The following is a 21,480-nucleotide window of genomic DNA, read 5'->3' as shown; positions in this document are numbered from 1 at the left end:
CAGAATAATAGGAGACCCATCTTCCAGTCTATTCATACCTTTTGCTTCAATTAGAAGAGGAAAAGCAATGTGTGTTTGGTATTTCTTGGGCAACTTGAAACAAATTCCAAACTAGTGGTTTCAGTTTTGACAAGGGAGCTACCCTGAGAGTTGTTAATTCCCTCTTCTCCCCCAGCTGCCAGTGAGGAGAGTCACATTAGGGCTTTCTGTGGTGTTACTTGTGTTGGATTTGTGCTCCAGCCAGGATGCTGCTTGCTTTCAAGATTTTTCTCATTCTCAAATTTCATGCACATATATATTTTATGTATATATGACAATGCTAAATGCACTGTCCTCTGACCCTCTTCCTCAGCAGAGGAGGATCAGGTCCTCTCTCATTTTCTTGCCCTAGTTTTTCTCATTCCTTTGAAGAAATAAATGGTGGGGTTTTTTTCCCCCATCAGCCTCCTCCAATTATATCAGGCTTCCTTTGGCAGGTAGGTGCTTTTGGCTTTGACAAATAAAGTTGGTCTGTCAGTCAGAGGCATCCTTGCTGTATCCATTAGCTGTGCTGCCAGTCAGCGGTGCCGGGGCTCGCTGCTGCAGCGTCGAGCAGCATAATTGCTTGCTTTTCTGAAGTGGCGTAGCTTGAGGGAGAAGTTAGAGATGAAGGCTGCAATTTCATTATGGAATATTGCAGTGTGCTAAAAATGTGCCCATATTGTAATAGAAAAATCTAAATAAGTGGAGCCTGCTCTTTGTAAAAAGCCTCAGTTTAAAGCCGTTGATCTTAATTTGGGGGAAAGCGCAGCTTCTCCAGGAGACTTTACCCGTGAGTGCCCCTCCTGATATCAAAGACAAGCATATTTCTGCTCTAGCAAATGGGTGGTATTTTTCTTCCTGGCAGAGATGCAGGGGTCTGTGTGCAGATGGGATTTGGTGACATGTCTCTCCTGGTTAAATTGATCCTGGTTAACCTTGTTCGGAGCAATGATGCCGGAACATAAATCATTAGCGATGATGTTGGTGACTCAGCTTTCAGAGGAGCAGAGGCTCTGATGGGCTTTTATAAAAGCAGACAGGTGACAGCATTTGTGAGGACTTGTGTCTGGCCAAGAGCAAGTCTGGCCCAGAGCAGCTGCGGGAAGGGAAGCCCGTGCCTGGGCCGGGGCTGGCGCCAGCCCAGCCCTGCTCTGCCGTGTGCCAGCTGGGTGCCTGCTGAAAGCTTGAGCTTCATGCCAGCAGTAATTGATTGTAGGCTTTCCTGGAGCAGAGCCCTGGTACCAGCTGTAGCTGAGTCTCTTCCTCTTTTCCAACCCCCTTTTTTTACACCCACCTGCTTCTTAAATACATTCTTTTTTCATCATCTGCTAAGCCTTCTTATCCCTATTTTGAAGAGCGGGGAGGAAGTCGGTGTGTTGGGTTTCTGGTAAATGTGCATCGCATCCCCTGGGAACAACAGTGGCATAAGCTTCCAGGAAAAACACAAGATGACACATAAATCCTCATAAAAATCCCATTTACAGATTCATAGCTTCAGTACAAGAAACAAATCCTGGCATTGTGTAGTAGCTATAAACAGCACCCTGTGAGCTAATTATGACTTGCTGTGTCCCTAGCTATGGCAGGCACTAATCTGCAGCTCCCCCCGTGCAGGAGATGGGAAAGGACGAAGAGGAATGGCTAGCAGCAAGCCACAGCTCTGCTCTGATTTATTCAAGAGGCAGATTTGTTGTTTTGCCATAGGTCACAGGGGGAGAAAAATAAGGAGATCTAGCATTCAGGTAAAAAATTGGCTTTAGGCCTCGTTAATCTACAGCAGGTGATGTGTGAGTGTGGTTAGGTAAACATGCTTTTGAAATCCGTGTTTAGTATTCTGCATTCTCACCACCGTGTGTTTGCAGCATCTGTACTTCAGTGATAGATGTTACCACAAACCTCCAAAATCAGCTGCATCTGTTTAGTCAATTGCAGTAAAAGCAAGGCATCAGTATTCTTTCTTTTTTAGGAGGCTGCTAATATTTTACAGTTTCCATTTTTTGGTGTCAATAAATCAAATATGTGATTGCTGTATCCTACTAGTGCTTCATGGGTGTATTGCTGTCAGCTTTGAAAATGGCAGCCACTTCTTGCTATTAAGTTTAAATTAAGCAAAAACTTGTCATATTGTCTTTTTTATTGTAGACTCTGCAGTTTGGAATGGTATGAGCTGGTTGTGTTGGGTGCCAGTATTTCCAATGCAGAGGATGTTTGACAATAAACTGGTTATAAGGAAATATGCCTTCAACTTGCATTAATTCAAGTTTTTAGAATCACTGATTCACTTTGCAAGAAGATGAAATTTTTCTCCAGAAGTGTTTGTCTTTAACCATACCAGAGGTTTTCTTTGAATTGATTAAGAAAAAAGGGGTTTATTTTAAAACATTCTTCACAGTAATGTAATTCCATATGTCTCTGAAGTATTTGTTTCATGTTGTTATTCATGTGGATGTCCTCTGCAGTAGTAGATCATGCTCTTAAAAACATTTCAGTCCTAAAACTACCAGTCATCAGTTGGCTCATGGTGACAGACTGGGTCTGAAGCACTTGGTGCTCAGAAGCAGATCAGACCACAGGAGTTTGTGCCTTATTAAAAGCTTTAACTTTATTTAGCTCTCACTGCCAGAGGAGTGGTTGACACTGGGTAGCTTGAGCCTGGATTTGAGACATATTAGCCGTAAAAATAACAGTCTCATGAAAGAAAGATCAGCATAACTGACAGTGCTAACTGAGCTGGCCCACTTGTGTGTCTGAATAAAATGAAGGATGCACATGAATCTTTACAGGGTCAGGATTTCTGTGTGGCTGGATCAGATGCTGAGGTTAGGAGGGTTTTTCTGAGGTTGGTGATTAGCTTTCAACTACAGTTTCTCCAGCTTAATCCCCTAGGAAGGAAAGCTATCACAACTTCTGATAAGATAAATCTCTGGGGTGTAACTATCACTCTCTCTCTGGATTAAAGAACAAAGCAAAAACTGGGAAAAAAAATACAGCTACTGTACTTAAAATAAAAGATGGCATCACACAATGCCTTTTAGTCCAGTGAATTATACATTCTCTCAGCCCTAGATAGTTATTTTTATATCATATCTCAGAGCCTTCATACTTCAATTTCTCCTGGATGTGCCTGCAGACCATCTAAAGGTTGTCTACAAAAGGTTGTTTTTATGAATTTCTAGGGGTTTGATAGTTAATCTGAGGACTGTGTAAGCTGCATTTTTGGTTCATGTCACCTTTGACTTTCCTTTGCCCTTCTCCAGCTTTGCTCCCCCATGCCTTTGAGTTTGTTACTCAATTTGTTACCCATGATAGCATCTCAAGGGAACCCAAAAAAAATAGATGTCTTTAAAGGTTTAGCAAAATTGCTTGTGTTGGGCATGGAAGAAAGATCAGTGCTTCCCTTAAGGGGAATGTGGCAATGAGTTCTCAGCCCTCTGCAGGTCCCAGGAAAGCCATATGGAAGAGAAGCACATCCCAGATCCAGAACAGCCTTCTTCCTGATGTGGATTGTCTCAGATGCCAGAGGATACAACCAAAGGACCTTTTACAGGTGCAGAGAGTGGTAGGACAAGGAGAAATGGTTTCAAGCTGAATCTTTCAGATTCAGAAGAGGTTTAGGTTGTGTTAGGAAGCTGTCTGCTCAGAGGGTGGTACAACTCAGGTTATCAGAGAAGCTGTGGCTGCCCCATCCCTGGAAGTGTCTAAAGCCAGGTTGAACAGGGCTTGGAGCAGCCTGGGATGGTGGAAGGAGTCCCTGCCCATGGCAGGGGAATGGAATGAGGGGATATTTAAGGTTTCTTCTACCCCAAACCATTCTGTGATTTCTATGGAAGGACAGCCCTTGCTAAAAACCTACCTGCAAAGGGGAGCTCCCTTCCACCTGATCTAACTCTAAATTGCCCTCTACAAAGGTTAATTTGGAGAATTTAAGTTAGAAAGAAGCTCAGGTATTGCAATGTTAAGGGAAAAGCTCTAGTTTCAGACTTCATAAAGAAAGTTGGGTGGGGATGAAGGCAGAATTAAGGCAGAGAGCTGGAACAGAGTTGATTTTGTCTTACTATCATCTTTTAATCATATTACTTAAAAATGAAAGATTTATGGTGTGTGTGACTTAAAGGGTATTAATTGAACCACTTAGTGGCTGCAAATCCCTAACCATTTTTCACCTGTCAGTTCCTGTTTTCCCCTCTAAGTCTGTCTATAAATGCTTTCCAAATGAATATTAACCCCTTGTTTAACACCATCATGCTGCAGTGGGATCTTTGCTGTGCCAGAATTAATGAACATGTTTTTGGGCACAGAAACCATGTTTTTCTCCATCTGTACCATCAGTGAAGTATTTTAAATCTATCACATCTCAAACAGAACTGTTAAACTCTTGTCCTTTACATCCTTCTACCTACTCAGTAATTCTTAATTTTCATTGTCTGGGGGTGATTTCTTTTTTGACAAGATGTTATGTGATTGTTCCACCTGAGTATGAAGAGAATATTCATCCTCTAACCACCCAAAGTGTCACCAGCACATCAGCCTTCCTCTAGCACCCTTTTCACTTGCTGATGTTGTCTGATGTCCTCTCAAAGCCATCCGGATAGGAGATTGCTTTTTAAGATCTGGCTCTGGGTTGTATTCTTTCTGCTTGTACATGATGGCTTCACTCACAGATTATTTCCTTTCTTCCTTAAGCTCCTTGAAGCCCTGACTTGAGAGGAGATAATCTGGTTGGCAGGACGGGTTTGGACTGATAAAGGCCTCCTGTGGTGTGGTTTCTACCTCCCTGCCAGTGGCTGGAGACTGTTCCCAGCCCACAGCTCAGTGTGGTGGAGCTCTAGGGCTCTGAGCTGCTTTTGCTTCCATCAGGGGCTGCTCCACCTGGCAACATGACTCAGATGTCAGATGTGGTTAACTCTGGGCTGCTGCAACCTTCACCTCATGGAACTGGTGGGCAGTGCCTGCCAACTCCATTTGGAACTCAGGGAGTCACTTATGCTTCTTGGAATAAGGCTTCTAGTAAATCATAGGCTGTCAAGACCTGCTTTTCTGTGTGGGTACCTAATGGAAGAAGAACTGAAATAGTGATGGCTCCTTGAATGGTGCATTTGTGGACAGCTTTCATGCCTACAAGGGTTAGGGATACTTAATATTTTCTCATTAATGACATATCATGGAAGAGGTGAAGCCAGGGAAATCATTGCATGAGCTGTATCACTGCAACCATCATCTTAGCAGCTGGTGGTTAAAAATGATGACTTCTATTGGGTAAATAAAATTTTTAGTTTCTGAATGTAAAGTTTAAAAATGAAGGAATGCTGTTAAGTTTCAGCGTAGTCAGGAGCAGAATGCCAGTGCTGCTTACTCTTACTTAACTAATGGAAAAATAAATGTTTAACTACCATGAGAAAGGAAAAGGATTTTTCCTCTTCTGTGTGTAAATTATTAAGGAAAACAGGATTGAAGGGTATAGTAGAACCAAGAATTTAGCAAGGTATAATACTCCTAAATCAGTATCCATGTACCTACATCATATTTCAATGCGTAGCTGCTCTGATCAAAGCAGTACTAAGAAGTTACAGAATTGTGGACTTCTGGTTTGTATTGTTGGTTAAAACTTGGCCCCAAGGCTACCATGATCCAGTTATCCATGTCAGAGCTGCTCGAGGACCTGCATGAATGGGATCTGTCAGCTCAGCTTCTGCTCTGTACATCACACTTGATACCTACTGGCATGCTTCTTTGCCAGATGGTCCAAAAATTGGTGAACAAGTATTACAAATTTTCTTACCTCTGTCACTGGGAGTCAGAGTGGAGGCATTGTGCCAGAATGCTGCGAGTGTGACTTGGCAGTGTTGCTGCTCTTGTTTTCTCTGCTCATCGTTAGAGTTGGCCAGTGGAATCATCATTTAGTTTTGCACAGCCTCTCAGTTCAGCTTGAAATAAAAACCTGTGTGATATATTTTCCAGTTCTTGATCAGAAACATTTCCTAAAATATTCATAGTAAACAAATCGCTGTTTTCTCCTCATTTTTAGCATTTACAGAAAGCTGGAAGTAGTTTCTCAGAAGTCAAACTTTAATGTGCACATAGGTACATACATAGAATATTAGCTGTGTGCTGCAGGAGAGCTTGATTTACTGTCCATGCATCTATGAATTTTACATATACAGCTACTCTAAGTTAAGTAGTATATGGTATAATAATAATTTGGTATAATAATGTGGTATAATGGTTATTATTATTAATTTATACTGTAATAATTATTTGTTTATGGTAATAATAACAGTAGTGTGTATTGCTGAGAGATAAAGGTGTCAGATTGAGCTCTCTGAGAATTTGTGTGGTATTCAAATAGCAAAAAAATATCAGTGTTTGAAATAATTGCATTTTAAAAAAACTAGACCCTAGCACTTCATATCAAGGGGCAAATGTCTCTTCAGTGAATAAAGTTTTGTTTAGTTTGTGGGATAATGTTTGTTCTATTTCTGAGGGTTTTGTGGTTTTTTTCCTAAAGTTGCACGTTTCAGTGGGGTGGTTTGATCAAGATGCTGTGTACTCAAAGGTACTCATTGCCTAATGTATTGCAAGAGTGATTTTTGTGTTGTACATTGATTTACTGTGAGACTGACCAGGGCTTGCTCTTTTTAAGCTGTATCAGCTGGAGTAGTTACCACAAGAACCTGCTAGCCAGCAGTGACTATGAAGGCACCGTCATCCTTTGGGATGGATTCACAGGACAGAGATCCAAGGTCTACCAGGTAACACACAGCCAGCAAGGAACATTTCCTGTTGTATGTACAGCACTGAGTCTGAGGTTCTGCTCCTAGTCCAGCAAAAGGCTTTTCTGTTCCACAGGGTGAAATTGGATATTCCTCCTGTTTGGTAGATGTCTCTCATCTGCACAGCTCTATTGAGCTGTGGTCCTCCAAGGGAGGAAAACAGAGTGTCTTCCTCTCACAGTTGTGAGGCAGTTGATGTTTTCTTGCTGCAGCTTTTGGGTAGGGAATCTACACAGGGAGAAATCAGTTCCTGGAAGCTGTCTCACCTTTCTTTAGAAGCCTCTGTCTCTCCATACCTGTTCCACTTCTGTAGGGGGATAGCATATAAGAAAAATAAAGATAGTGTAGAAAGTAATCTTACCCCTAAGGAGTTGCAGCTGGACCAATTATCAAAGATTAGGAACAGGCCTGACTTTAACAGGCCACAGCTGTACCCAATGAGAAGAAGAGTGCTATAAAAGAGTGGGGTGGCTGGGTGAGAAGGGAGTTGGAGTCAGCTGGCTGCTTTGTGAAGAGGAGGGAGTCAGTGCTCTGAGGAGCTGCCCAGGAGAAACACCAAGGAGGTATGGAACTCTTGTGATAAGGAGACAACAGTGTGGAACCCCTGCAATAAGATGACAACACACTTCAGTCTTTGTCAAAAGCCTTTTGTAAAACTCTGCAGTGATTGCCAGCACAGGTGCTCGAGATGTGGAAGTGCAAAATGCAGCCTTGAGTGGTGAGGCTGGGAGAAGGGGGCACAAGGCAGAGCAAGGGAGCTCCTTCCCCACACGAGACCTGGTCAGGAGAAGTTTCTGGCATTTTGTTTCTTTGTGAAACTCAAACATTGTGTTTCTATCTAATGGCTTCTGAGGAGCTCGTGATCAGAACAAGGAGGTTGGAAGAGGGCTGTTGTGTCTGGGAAGAGGCTGGAAGTGCTGCAGGGTGTTGTGTAGGTAGCACAGTCCATTGAAACTGGTCAGTGATAATGAAGGAACTACAGACTCCTTGGCAGTTCAACATAAGCTTTATCAGCAGATTTAGAATTTATTGATTAATGCAGGCCTTCATTTCCAGACAGAAGGAGCTTTGTTAACCCCTGTCCTGTAAGCTAGTGAAGAATTGGGCCAATCTAGTAAACTCAAGTTTGTTGTTTCAGTCCTAATATGTCACACTATGGGAATTTTGCAGTTGATTTCAATGGTAATTATGAAACAAAAGAGGAAGGTTTTTAAAAAAGTTCCTATTTAGGCCACCGTTTACTTTCTCATTGGTTTTTAGTAATTTTATAATGCCTGTTTTCACTAATCCTTTGCATATCTCAATGAAAGAGAAATTATACTGAACAGAATAAATCTAGTCTGTTTTCCCCTCAAATACATTTTGCAGTTCTTTATGAGGCTGAATAATGAACCTAGAGATGACCAGCTGTTGCTTATGTTAAAACAAACTCATTTTGCTTCCTATCAGATTACTTGAATTTTTTTATTTGGATTTGCATAGAGGCATTGACATCTGCTTTGCATGTACTGAAACCCTTTAGTGACTGCATCCTTGTGAGCTGTTTGTCTTGTAAGCCTGTGTGAAGGCTTTACACCAGGGGTTTGACTGAATTTCAGATTTTATTCAATGTAATGCTCTGCTTTCATGTGGGATGGATAGCATAGCAATTACAGCTCTTCTGTGTTTTGAGGAAGAGTGTGCAGTCTTAATTATATTTATTTCAGTGGTAAAACAGAGGATTAGACACCAGGAGACTTACTTAATAGCTCAGCAGGAAGGTGAGGATTTCCTGGACTTTCAGAGAGGAAATGTTTGAAATGAGCATCTTGTCAGTATTGGGAGATACTTAAAAATTGCTTATTAATATTGAAAGATACAGCTACAATCTAGGATATGCAGCAGTTCGTGGTGGAACCACAGACAGTCAAATAATGCTGCAAAACCAGGTTTTTAATGTGTATGTCCTGATTTTTTTTTTCTTTCCAAGTAAAAATGAAATTAGTTTTATTTTTAAAAAACACCATTCTAGTGTTTTCTGCTTTCCTGGCATGTCTAGCATATTGGTAGGATCAATCTGATTAGGAGAAAAAATATTTTTGGAAAAACTGATAAACATAGTAAACTTCTCTCTCCAGGTCCCTGCTGACAATTTATACCAAACATGTGTGTTTTCCTTTACTGTTTTATCATATTACAGCTCACTACCTTGCAATATTGTTCTTGTTTCTCTCAACAGGAGCATGAGAAAAGGTGCTGGAGTGTTGACTTTAACTTGATGGACCCTAAGCTATTGGCTTCAGGCTCTGATGATGCCAAAGGTACTATTTTATTTCAATCTCTTTGCAGAAGACATAGGCTCTGTGTATTCCATGGAAAGAACAAAAATGTGTTAATTCAAGTAGCTGATTCCTCAGCTGCCTTCAGTATTGTAATTGCTGAGGTAATGTGGCAAGATATTACCGAACAGTTTGCATCTTGGAGAAGGAAAAGCTTTGTTTGGATTAACATCTCTTGCTTCACATGTTTTTGTGTAATGTACTCTCAGCTAACGTTCTCCTGAACTCCAAACAAACCAAAATGTGTTTTAACATTAGTTAAACTTGTTGAGTTAAAGCCTCAGGGCCTTTCAAAAGAACAGCATGTATTTATATTTCAAAAGCAAGGCTGTCAGTAAAACAGCAGCAGTTAAAGAATGTCTGCTGCTCTTTTACCTGTAGCTCTGCGTGTTAAAGACTGTGTTTCTTGGAGCTCTAAGGAGCTGGATGTTGGATTGAGTAGGAGTGCTGGGAGCAGCTCTCAGCCTTCCACACTCCTGGGCCTATTTGAAAGAGCACTTTTGGAGAGCCCTTTGGCCAAGCCCTTTACTTACATGGTGACAAAAAATGTTCCTCTTCTATATAGGAAGCTCCCAAAGAAGAGGATGGCACTGAGGGAGGTGTGGTATTCTACACCTAATGAATGAGAGTTTTATCTGTAATGTTTACAGTATCAAATCAGAGTTATTTAACAGCAAGAGCTTAAAAGTTCCTTTCCTAAGCGGTGGGGATCACTTCTCCCAGATGGGCTGACAGAGCTCTGGACAGAGCTCTTCATTATTTGCTTTGAAATGATAAATTAATTTTTCATCAGTGCTAAACTTTGTCAGCTGCTTCCCCCTTCCAAAAAGCTTTAAAATGCTGTTCCAGAAGAAATTAATGTTCCTCAATTACATTTGGCAATAATAGAATCGTTTGGGTTGGAAGGGACCTTTAAAGCTCATTTTTTGCAGCCTCTGCTGGAGAAAGGGACACCTTGCACTATCCCAGGTTGCTCCAAGCCCCATCCAGCCTGGCCTTGGACACTGCCAGGGGCAGCCACAGCTTCTCTGGGCACCCTGTGCCGGGGCCTCAGCAACCTCACAGGGAAGAATTCCTTCCCAATAGCCCATCTCACCCTTCCCCTTGTCCTGTCACTACAGTTCCCAAAGCTGGTAATTCCATTTATAAAACTTTAATTCTTTTATTATTTTATATTAAGGTGAGTTTAAAATGTTTTCAGTACACTTCCCCTTCCTTTTCTGGTGGAAGACAGGTGTGTTTTCTGTCTGCCTAAATGCAGCAGGAGTGAATATTCACCTTGTAAGTTAACAGCCTCTTCATCAGTGCACCCCACTCTTGCCATGCATATAAAAAGCTAATCTGGCAGGTGGATCTGCATTTATTAGCATGTTAACAAGATGTCCAGTTTTGCAAAGCCCAGCTGCAAGCAGAGCTTCTGTCTTCAGTTTGACTGCTCACTTCTTCAGTAATTGTCTGTAAAAGTGTAGTGTTTACTTAGAAATTATTGTAATAAAGCCTCCAGATCCACATAACCTGCATTTCAGTTCACAAAGGTCTTTTGAAGGTGTATTGGGGTTTTGGTGGATAAAACTGGTCTGGAACATTTTATCCTTTATTTTTTACCATGACTTGCCTGTGATTTGCATATATTAAGAGCCCTTTAGAGACAAATTGAGTCTCAGCAGAGATTTTAGAAGTTTTTGAGGTACAGATCAATAGCAGCAAAATGTCCACATTAATGTTGTAGTGTCCATCTTCCATTTGATCCCACTGGAAGGATTAAATGTGAGGGAATGGTAACACCATGACAAATATCTTCATTGTAACCTGCCTAACTTAAAATTCCATCCTTCTGCTCATGTTCATGGTGGTTTGGTTGAGTTCTGGTCAGTTTTAATACACAATAATACATGTGTGGCCAGGTAGAGTGTCTGGCAGGAAAGATCCTTTATCTACTTTTCCTGTCCTCTTTGATTTCTCTGCTCCTTTGAGGCCACACCGGACGTGCAGGAGCTAATCTCATCACAAAGCACAAGTATCTCATTTCCCTGTCAAGTGGTCAGGACAAGGCAGCCAAAAAAGAGACAGCTTTGCCAGTTCTTCCTGCTTGCCTGTGTATCTGCCTGTCTCTCCTCTTCCTTTTCAAGTCAGAAGCTAATTCTGAAAGTAGATGTGTGTTGGAGAAGGTGCTTATGAATGAAAAATCCTGTGCTTTTCAGCTCCCTCTGCCAGGGCTCAGGCACTGCAAAGGGGATGCTAACAGTGCTGTTAGGCAGAAAATTATTCTCCTGTAATTAGCAGCAGCATCCCTGGGCCCCGGGTTCTTGCATTGTCCATCTTGTGAGATGAAAATAATCCAGAATATGCTTATCTGTGGAAGATCTTCCTACTTTCACAGCAGATAATGACAGCATAAAAGCATTATTGTACTTAGAATAACTAGTGTGCGTACAAACCCTTCACTTTCATCTACAGTTGTTATGCACTCTCTTTTTCAAGGGGCAAAGGTACTTGTGTATGTCTGTAGGGACCCAAAGGTATACTCTAACTAGATAGCAGTGAGCAAAATTGGTGTTTACTTGTTCTACAAGGAGCTTGGGGAATAGGCACAGCCTTAATTGAAATTCTTTTATGCACATAATAATGGCAGGAGCTGTGATACTCATGTAAGTAGGAAAGGGTGAATTTTGTGAAGACAAAATGATGCCATCAAAGTACCAGAACAGGGCTGAGTTAATACACTTAGCTAATGACTTTCAGCTGTCTGTTCTGCATTGGGGGTGGAGTTTTATGGCCATGGTACAGTTAGTAGGTGAGGGACAATGAAATATTTGGTGATGCTCTGTGAGTAGAATTTGTCTTCACTGGGATAGATGCATTTTTTGGGAGTGATCAAATGTTTCTGTGGTCTTTGTTTTTGAAGCTCTCTGAAACTGAAGAAAATAGAAGAAGCACTGATAAATTCAAATTAAGAAAGAGGCATGGTTTTGTATCTGTAGTTCCTTCATTATTCCTGGCTCAAAAGTGAGAGGTAGGATAGAGCAGGAGCACCTGAGAGCTCTGAGTTTGTAGCAATAGTTGCTTTTCATTGTCTCATGCCAAGAAGAATGCTGGCCTGTGTCTCATTACATCTAAGGAAAGTAATATCCATACTGCCTCAATAAATGAGACCCTGGTACTGGTCCTGCAGCTATTTTTTTTAAGTGCACTTAATTCAGCAAGACAACACAGATATGCAGGTAGGGCTTCATTTAAAAAAAGCCTTCTACAGAGGGGAAATGGCCTGAGAACTGCAGCTCAGTCTGCTCCACCAACTTCCACAGGATTGTTTGGGACTTCATTTTCATTGATATTTCATTCCTTCAGCTTCTGTTGACTTGAGGTGTAGGTATTTATTGCTCTCAAAATATCAAGTTGAACCTTCAGTTTGGTCATTTTTCTGGCTAAAAATTCAGTAATTTTCTGGAGATTTGTGAGGTTGTTGGATTGATTTAGTGGAAGTGCCTTGAAGAAGTCAAGATGATGTGGATATTTATTTTTTATTGACAGTAAAGTCTGTGCCTTATGCAAAGAGTGCCCTGCAGTCACTGCCTACTGCCAGTCATCAGTTTACACCACCTTCCTGACCCTTGCATGAGGCAGTGGATCCAAAATTTTGCCTAGCAGTACAATTCAGCAGCTTTTCCCTTTCCTAGGGATTCTGCTAATCTCTGCAAATGAATTTTCTGGTAGCAGGATCCTGTTCCTGGCTTAGAGCTTCTCCAGAGTAGCAGCAGATGAGCAGATAACTCACAAGTGACAGGCTGGATGAAACATCCTTACTCTGTGTACCAACTGTGAGCATCAACCTTCAGCTATTGTAGTACAGGCTTCTGCTTCTTCTAGTCAGTGTTTAGACACAGAACTGATGCATGGAAAATTAATTGATGGACTTACACAATTGGTGTAATTCTTCAACTAAAAAAAATATTGAAAAGGCTGAAACATTTTAAACTGAAAAAGCTGTTCTGGAGGCATCTTTTTAATACAATAGTGAGGGGTAAGTATTTAGCCACATGAAGATGTCTCTCAGCAGCTGCAAAATGAGAGAAAATATGCTTTGAGAACATGTGTTTCAGAAATAGTCAATCTCAGATGGTTGCTTGTCTCATCAGCACAGTTCTGGATGTTACCAAGACATCTGTGTTGGATAATTACTGCCTCGACCTCAGCAAAACCCATGAAAGCTACAGCAAATAAACTCTACCCTTATGGATTATGCTTTATTAACCTGTCAGTTCTTTTTAAAAAATAATGGGCAGTTCTAGGTAAAACTTGACATGTTTCATTATGTGTTGTTATGTGTCCCATCTATCCTTTTTATGGTACTGACTAAGATATAATTGGAGCCCTGCATATCTCACAGCAGTTAGATCACAGAAATTGCAGACTCTAATCTGTGCCTGTCAGTCGTAACAAATATTATGATGACTTTGAGCACATGGATTGTCTCTTCACCAGATTAAATAGCTCAGTTTATGACCTGCAAGCTTGAATGAAAAAAAGGAGCCAAGCTGAAACAGAGCCCTCAATTAGCTTTTGATGCTGAGCTGGTTCCAGATGGCCATTTGTTTGCTTGGGGGGTCAAGGAGAGACTTGGCTGCTTTGGATGCAGCTTTAAGTACCTGGGTGGAAAGCTTCAAAGAAAGCCTGTGTTGTTTTAATACTAGATTTTGGCAGAGTATTGCTCTGAACTTGAGGTCTTGTACCCACTCCACACTCCTCAAGTTGAAGTGGTGTTGTCTGCTGACACTGTTCTCTCATAAACATGTTTTATTTGCTTCTTATCTCATCCAGAAACTTGATGGCCTTTACTGCCACCAGAACTTAGACTACTTATCTCTTGGTGTCTGTTCATTTAAGCAAAACGTAAATATTTTCTTGTTTTCCAAAATTCTTCCCTGTTCCCCTCTGTCCCCAAGTGCAGAATATGGTGGAGAAGCTTTATCATCCCATCTTGCCTGGGAGAAGAGAGCTTCTTAAGCCATGCTTGCAAGGCTTTTGTTTCGTTTAGAAATGTAGCCAGGTGTTTAGGATGAGTATTATAGCTCTGATCAATGAGAATGCATTTATTTCTGAAAACCAACCTGAGGCTGGGTGCTGTTTTCATTGAATTTTACATAATGCTTCTGGGCAAATCGAGTATGCCCCTGGGGTTTGTATTTCTGCTGGTGTCTGTGTGTGCTGCTTTCTGATGGCTCCAGGCAGCTGCCAGATATCCACACAGTGCTGTATTTACAGTGATTCTTTGGTGTGCTCTGAGCTGAGCTGTTTCCTCCATCCTTGTATGGTCAGAAACAGCCCAGCCTTGCTGCTTTCATTGCTTGCCATACTGTCAGAAAGAGCACTGGAACCAACCTGCCAGTGTTCCTCCTGCATCTTCTAAAATCCTTGGATAATCCAGCTGGAAACCTTTCTCCCTCAAAGCCCCTGGGAAATGCTGGCCAACAGGTGACACAGAGGGCTCCTCAGAGCATGGGGGACACCCCATAAAATTGCTGATCTCTCAAGTATTGATCACAGTGGCTTGCAAGGTTCTTGTTGTTTTGCCATTTTTGCTCACTTCACCTCCAAAGTGATCTCTCAGTAAGAAAGACTGGAGGATCTGTTGGCCACAGATCTGAAGAAGCCCTTGCAGCTCAAGGGGAGCTCTTGAGGGGATTTTAACCCTTCATGTAGCAAGTGCATGTTTAACATTGATAATATATTTAACATATGTTAATAATATGTTTAACATAGCTTGCTTTGCTTCCAGCCTCAGATTGTACAGCTTGATCCACTCATCAAGAAAAGAGGGAGGGGAGATGTTTAAGTCTTTTCTGCCTTGTATGAATCAGTGGGGCTTGATGCCAATCTGCTGCTTCTTTATCTGGGCCAAAGGCAGTGCATTGTTTAGCTTTTAATAATAAGATTAACTATGTGAGGAGCACCTGGCACTCTTCATCTTAAGGTTAAATGGTGCTTGAAGTGTTCCTGGCAGGTGGTGAAGGCTGTGGTTTGAAAAGCCCTGGTGTTTTTTGTTGGTCATTCTCTGAAGCACTGGAGTGCTTAGTGGAAGAGCCCATTCTAGCACATAGTTTAATCAGTGTTCATGTGGTACTCTCATAGAACAGTGAAGTTCTTGTACCAAGGGATTATTGCATCATAGGAAGCCAACATACTGATTTCTCTCCTGTCTGTGCCAGTTTCTCAAGAATAAAACAAGTTGTTCTCACTCACTCTGCCTGCAATTAGGTATATTTATTCTGTGCAAAGCAATTTTGCTGTGGATCATGGAGTTCTTGCATCCCAGCGCAGGGAGAAGGAACAAAAAAGAATATAAGCCTTCCTGTCCTTGATTGTATGAATCTGCATTGCAGTAACTTCAAGCACTGAGATTGTAGCGTGTGGTTAATCACCTGCTCTGATATTTACAATGTGGACTTGAGTATTTTCTCACATTTACCAACCACCAGTGACAGCTGACCCTTTAGACTCACTAACATCTTAGCAACTGAGGCTTTCCAGAATCTTATTTATGAAATAACTAGATTTTAGGCCTTTCAGATGAAGTTCATGTTTTTGTTGGTTTTTGTTTATTCATGTCTCTCTTTCCCTTTCTCTAGTGAAACTGTGGTCTACCAACTTGGACAACTCAGTTGCAAGCATTGAGGCCAAGGCTAACGTGTGTTGTGTCAAATTCAGCCCATCTTCTAGGTACCACCTAGCTTTTGGCTGTGCAGGTAGGTAAAAGGGATTTGGGCCAAAGGGATATTGTTTCTTCCTTCCTTTATTCCTTATTCTCCCCAGAGATGTGAGGTTGGCTGCTGTGCCCAAGACTGAAGTGTCTTTGCAGTTGAGAAGTTTTACTCAGAGACATTTTAAGTGCAACAGTGCTGTGTCAATGTCATGCCCCAGCCTGGCTTTTTCATTTGGGTGCCTTTATCAGAAATGAGGCAGGTAAAGAAATCATCCAGTGCATTTGTTGAAATCTCTAAGGCAACCAGGCAGAGCTCAGCTCTGGGAGTCTCAATGTGTTATCATGATGAGAGCTGCTCTTTCTGATTTATAATATTTCTCTATAAATGCTACAAAGCCATACTGGGAATTTTAACTGGTTTTACCTGAAGAGTGCTGTAAAGCTGTTGCTGTGCATGTTCCCGTAGCTCCAACTACAATCCCTGTGGTGGGCTCATGTTTTCCTAGGCTGGGCAAAGATGGCTGTTAACATTTTTATTTTTTTGAATTAGTCAGTGGGGAAGGCACAAGGAGCCTTTTATTCACTTAGATTAAATGGTTCTTGGTGATAACACAAAGATCTGAGAGCAGAGCAGATGTCACTTAGGGAGGAAGCTGTACTGTGCTATGCATACAGTAACTAAAACTCACGGGTGCCTATAAATGTTTAACCAACTCTGCATTTCTTTCTCTTTGGGGAATTTTAATGGACTTGTAACTACATGTTCTGACAACATTTGTTCTCTCTGGACTCTGGGAGATATGTTGATCATTCTTGCAACCACTGGTTTGCCATTTCATTCAGGTGTTCTCATTTCCAGGCCGGTTCTCCTTTGGTTGTAACTCTTATGAGGCAAAAAATAAACTTGCATTTTGAATCCAAAAATGGATTCAAGCTGGAGTGTAAAATATTGACTTGCTTGACAGGCATCTCTCTGAAGTTTAGTGAATTACATGTAAAAATAGTTGAACAACAATACCCACTAGCAGCATTTGAATGAGAAGGGGACTCTCTAGGGAAAGATGAGCACTAGCTCCAAATGGATCAGCCACTGATTAAAATATACCTGTAAAAGAACTATGAAACAGAATTCTTCTTGATAAATAGGTAACTGGGATTCTTGCCACCTGAAAGGCAGAGGGGAGATAAGGCAGAGATAAATCAAGGAAGGTTTTTGGAGCTGGAGGGCTCATGGGGGTAGGAGCAGGTGGGAGTGTCTCTGTCCCCACACCTAGATCTAACAGACTGGGTTTGTCCTCAGCAAGTGTGTTGAGAAAGTATTAGGGAGCCCTGAAAGCTTCATGGAGGTTTTAAAGGACTGCATGAGTGCTTCTATGATTTAGAGGATGCTGAGGGGTAAAAGGGTATTTGTAGTGTTTACATCTGCTTGATGTTTGGTAATTGAATCTCTAAATAAAAATTAAAATGGATATTTGATTGATACTATGATTGCTGAAACAATTACATGGGGTAATTGAACCAATGGAAATTACTTCCCACAATGAAATTCTAATTGATCTTTCAGCCATAAATACGTGTGGGGAAAATGGGGCATATTAAAAGAAATACTGGGATCTTGAAAGACATTATTTGTGAACTCCTAAAAAATAATCAGAGCAAAGAAATGAGTTAGTGTCTACTTTCATATCCCATATAGTAAAACAGTCAGGTTTAATGTGTTATGATGGAGACAAAGGTTTTTCTTCTCCATCAGCTTCAGCTAGTCTTGCTTAATAATTTCATTTAGTTTGTGGAAAAAGGAACATAACTGTTGAATAACATGAGTTGTCACATAGGCTATAAAATTAATAAAGGAAGAGTCAAAGCTGACTTCCTTGAGTAGTACTGAAAAAAACAAGCAGGGAACAGGGCACACAGACTTGATCACTCCTGTTTGCCCCCAGCAGAAATAAAAATGAGCAGTCCACAATACTAAACACTAATTCAGTGATCAGTGTAGTGGCCAATTTTAGAAAGCTGTCTTAGCCCTGCCTTGGCTTACTCACATGCTAAGAGGATTTTCACATTTTGAAAACTGTTTCAGTTACTTATTCAGTGGTTTATTCAAGGATAGAAGAGCCAAGAGTTCTGAGCATTTCATGCCCCACACAGTCTTGTATTGTATTTAAACAGAAGTGCTGTTTCTGTATATACTCTCAATTTATTTCTGATTTGATGGGGCTTAATGCTATATATGTGTCTGTATTTTTGTGTGTATATATGTATATATCTATAGTTTAAGACATGGTGAGGTAAACAATTCATAAAATGGTTAGGGAGGGAGTATTGGTACGTAATATTTGAGCTATAAAAGGAAGAGGTGAATTGATTTACTGCACTATTAATTACATACACATCTCAGTTCCTTTTTTCTATATGCAGAATAGCTGAAAGCCAGCATAACTTCTTTAAGCAATGCAATTTTGACTGAAGTAGAAATTTTTTCAGAGTTGACATTTTTATTTTCTTTAAAGGTTCTCTCTTAACCATTCATAAAGCTGGAGCATCTTTTCATAATGTCCTGTTCTTTCACGCCTTGCTTAAGAAAAGCTCTTCTTTGCCCTTGACAGATGCATCTTGCCCAATTGCATCCATCTGTTCAGAATGGCTCCTTGAAGTGGGTTTTCCTAATCAGATGCCTCAGCATCTCTGTGCTGGTTCCTCCCTTGCCTTCACCACAGAAATAGGATGACCATCTTAAGGTCCTTGTCCTTTCCACCCTGTCCTTATCTTACATTTCTTCTCACTTGTTTGTAATATTTTGGCTGTTTGCCCACACAGCCCATGATTGTGCACAGGTGAAAGGTTGAGGGGAACCTTTCTGCCTTGTCCAATTTTAAAACTCTCTTTTACAGAAAAATTGTAAGGGAGGTCCCTTAGAGATCTACCAGCACATGGCATGAATTAAGTGAGCTGAGGCAGCACAGGGTTCACAGCCTGACTTTGCTTCATTCTCTGTAGGGAATCTTGAACCAGAGTCTGGGTTTATAAAAGCATTTCCACCTGCACCCAGTTTCCATGCTGCATTGCCAAATGAAAGGAGGGAACTGAAGGACTATAGGAGTGGATTTGGGAGCAAAGTCGGGCTGTGAACCTTGTGGCACAGTGAGTGAAATGGGGGGTTCTGTCACAGGATTTGCTGTGATGCTTTCATTTAAATGTAACCATCTTTAAAAGTGTTGTTAGACTGTATATCTCCGTGAGGAACAGTCTTCTCTAGTAGAGAGCACTGAGTTGGCTTCAGATGATGTAGGAAAACAAGCTTTAGATGCTACTATAAAAGCAAATCCCAGGATTAGCATCTAATGTGGATGATATATAAGTTTCTTTTCTGGACTCTTCACACTGAAGCTTTTAGATGAGCAAAAAAATTATCTTGGGTAGCTTAAAACAGAACAAATGGGCCATAAACTAGAAATAGAGCCTATAGAAGAGAGAAATGGATATTGGTTTGAGAAGTAATTCACTTAAAATCAGGCACTTCAGGTGAGAGGAAAGCTGGTGTGTCTGGCTGCAGCCTGATAAAATCTGTTGCAGTGGAGAGGGCACATAAAGAAGAAAAGACCCCTTTTGTCTGTTACTTTAATAAAATATTCTATTTGCATGCTTACTGAGTTGAAACATTGTCCAGTATAAACTGTAATCACTGCCAAATACAAAATCAGGTCATTCTGTAGTCTTTTCCTCTTTTTAAAACAGATAGGGTTTTATTCTGAAATTAGCTATATAAATCATGGCTGAAGTTATTATTGTTCTGCCTCAGCAATAGCACTGATGTCCTTAACCCATATATTTTCTAGCAGTGCTGTTTCCCTGCTTTAAAAAGAAAACTAAAGGCTGAAAATGCATCATGCACTTCGCAGCTGGAATGGCCAAGTTGTGCAGTCTGGGTGAGATCAGACTGTCTGCTAACTCCAGTGAGCTCAGTGTGGCTATTGATAGTAGGAATGTTTTATTCCCAGCCTGCTGTAATAGTGTCAGCAGCTACCACTGACTTTTTATTTCCCATATATTATGCAGAGGTTTTGTAAGAATTCAGAGATCTGAAGTTTCTATGACATCAGGTGCATCATCTCCTCAAACACTGTATATTTTTTTTCCCTGTAGGACCCACAAATCTGCCAGGTTGGATTGAGGGCTGAGAGAGGATTCTCAGGGCTGCAGAGATGCAGGACAGAGACTGTCTCCTCTCCAGGAGCTTCACAAAATAAGTGCAAGCAGCAGAGAAACACATATGGACAGGATAGCAACAGAACAGCTGCAGCATAGTCAGAACTTAAGGTTTTGCTGCATTAGTTTTAGCTTTGATCAGTCTCTAAAACAGCTTTGCTATGTTGTCACAAACTCTTAATAGTGTGGGTTCAGATGAAATGACCACAGCAGGGAAAAAGTGGGGTGGTGCTGATTGATGCTGATCTTACTACTTAGAGCAGCAGTTGGAGGCTGCCTACATTGGAGATGCCGTATTCCCTCCTAAACACCCCAGATTTTGCTTTTCCATCTCTTCTTCACTCTACCAATTGCATGGCCAAAACTGAACTGCCTTTTTTCTGCATTAGGTTATTCCCTGATCCATTGAGCACCAGTGCCAGCCCCAGAGAGGCTTTTGGCAGCCTGCATCAATGCCAGTGTTCACTAACAAGGGGCAAACCTTAAGTGAATATGAGGTGTGCTCTTAATGCTGAACTTCTCCTCTCTTACCAACTCTCTCTCTTCCTTATTCCCTTCTCCCCTTTCTGCTTTTCCTTTGAAGGTGGTTTTGTCCTTCCCCACCACGTTTTCCAGGCTGTTTAAGGATGTTTCCTGTGCACCATCCTTAGCATTGCACAATGGTGTTGTATTCTGGTTTTGAATGGTCACAAAACTAATTTAAAGCTAGGGATCAGTAGCAGCATTGTGAAGGATTCCTGTTGTTGTGTCAACAGCTTTGTTTTCATTTGCAGCTATTTACCCACCCCTTAAGGTCTCTGCAGCACCCTGATGCACTTACACTTCAGGGTCAAAAGTGGCTTTTTTATCATCATCATTCCATTTTTCTAATATACCTGGTGTCCAAGTGGGGCCACTTTGGAGACTATCCTGGCCAGTGAAATACTGATTTTTCTGTTGCAGTAACTGGAGCAATGATTTCTCTTTTCCAAACATCTCCCTGTAGAGTTAGCCTTGTACATTGTCTCAGATCTTGTCTCACCTGTCTCAGTCAGGTGACTTACCTGCCTTGTCACTCAGCAAAGAAGAATGATGGGGTATTAATGACCAAGAAGGTACCGTGCCTTTTTGGAAGAAAATTAATGTTTTCCAGCTGAGAGCAAGGTCTTACCTTAATAGATTCTCATGGGTGAGCAGTGTGTTCTGTTGAAAGCCTGCAGTGACTCAGGAAGGATCTATTTGTGTGAATATATGGCATGTTTAGGGTGGAGTTAGGCAGCTTCCTTGGGCTTGAGCTACGAGATTACCTTCAGTGTATGAATTGAGTTCAGTGTTTAAAGGCACAGACAAAGGTTAGGCTGTGAAAAACTTCACAGCAGTGAGTGCTTAGAGTTCAACCTTGATGAAAGCAGTGGCATGCAGCAGTTCAGGGCTTGCCCATTACTTGGATAGGACTTTACCTGCAGTGTGTCTTTTCATTTTG

The 21,480-nt window shown here is 41.2% G+C and overlaps 1 protein-coding gene across 2 annotated transcripts in view; it reads left to right on the top strand.

Annotated features, from left to right (window-relative positions):
* The window catches only part of COP1 (COP1 E3 ubiquitin ligase), a 125,710-nt gene that overhangs the window by 54,424 nt on the left and 49,806 nt on the right, over nt 1–21,480 (top strand). For both annotated transcript variants that reach the window (XM_030953004.1, XM_030953003.1), the window contains exons 13-15: nt 6,662–6,770; nt 9,010–9,091; nt 15,736–15,852. In XM_030953004.1, coding sequence (XP_030808864.1) covers nt 6,662–6,770; nt 9,010–9,091; nt 15,736–15,852 — 308 coding nt within the window. The remainder of the gene's footprint in view (nt 1–6,661; nt 6,771–9,009; nt 9,092–15,735; nt 15,853–21,480) is intronic.

This window comes from Camarhynchus parvulus, chromosome 8, assembly GCF_901933205.1.
Source record: "Camarhynchus parvulus chromosome 8, STF_HiC, whole genome shotgun sequence".
Taxonomy (NCBI): domain Eukaryota; kingdom Metazoa; phylum Chordata; class Aves; order Passeriformes; family Thraupidae; genus Camarhynchus; species Camarhynchus parvulus.
Note: the sequence above shows the minus strand (reverse complement) of the source record. Positions and strands in the feature narration are given on the sequence as shown.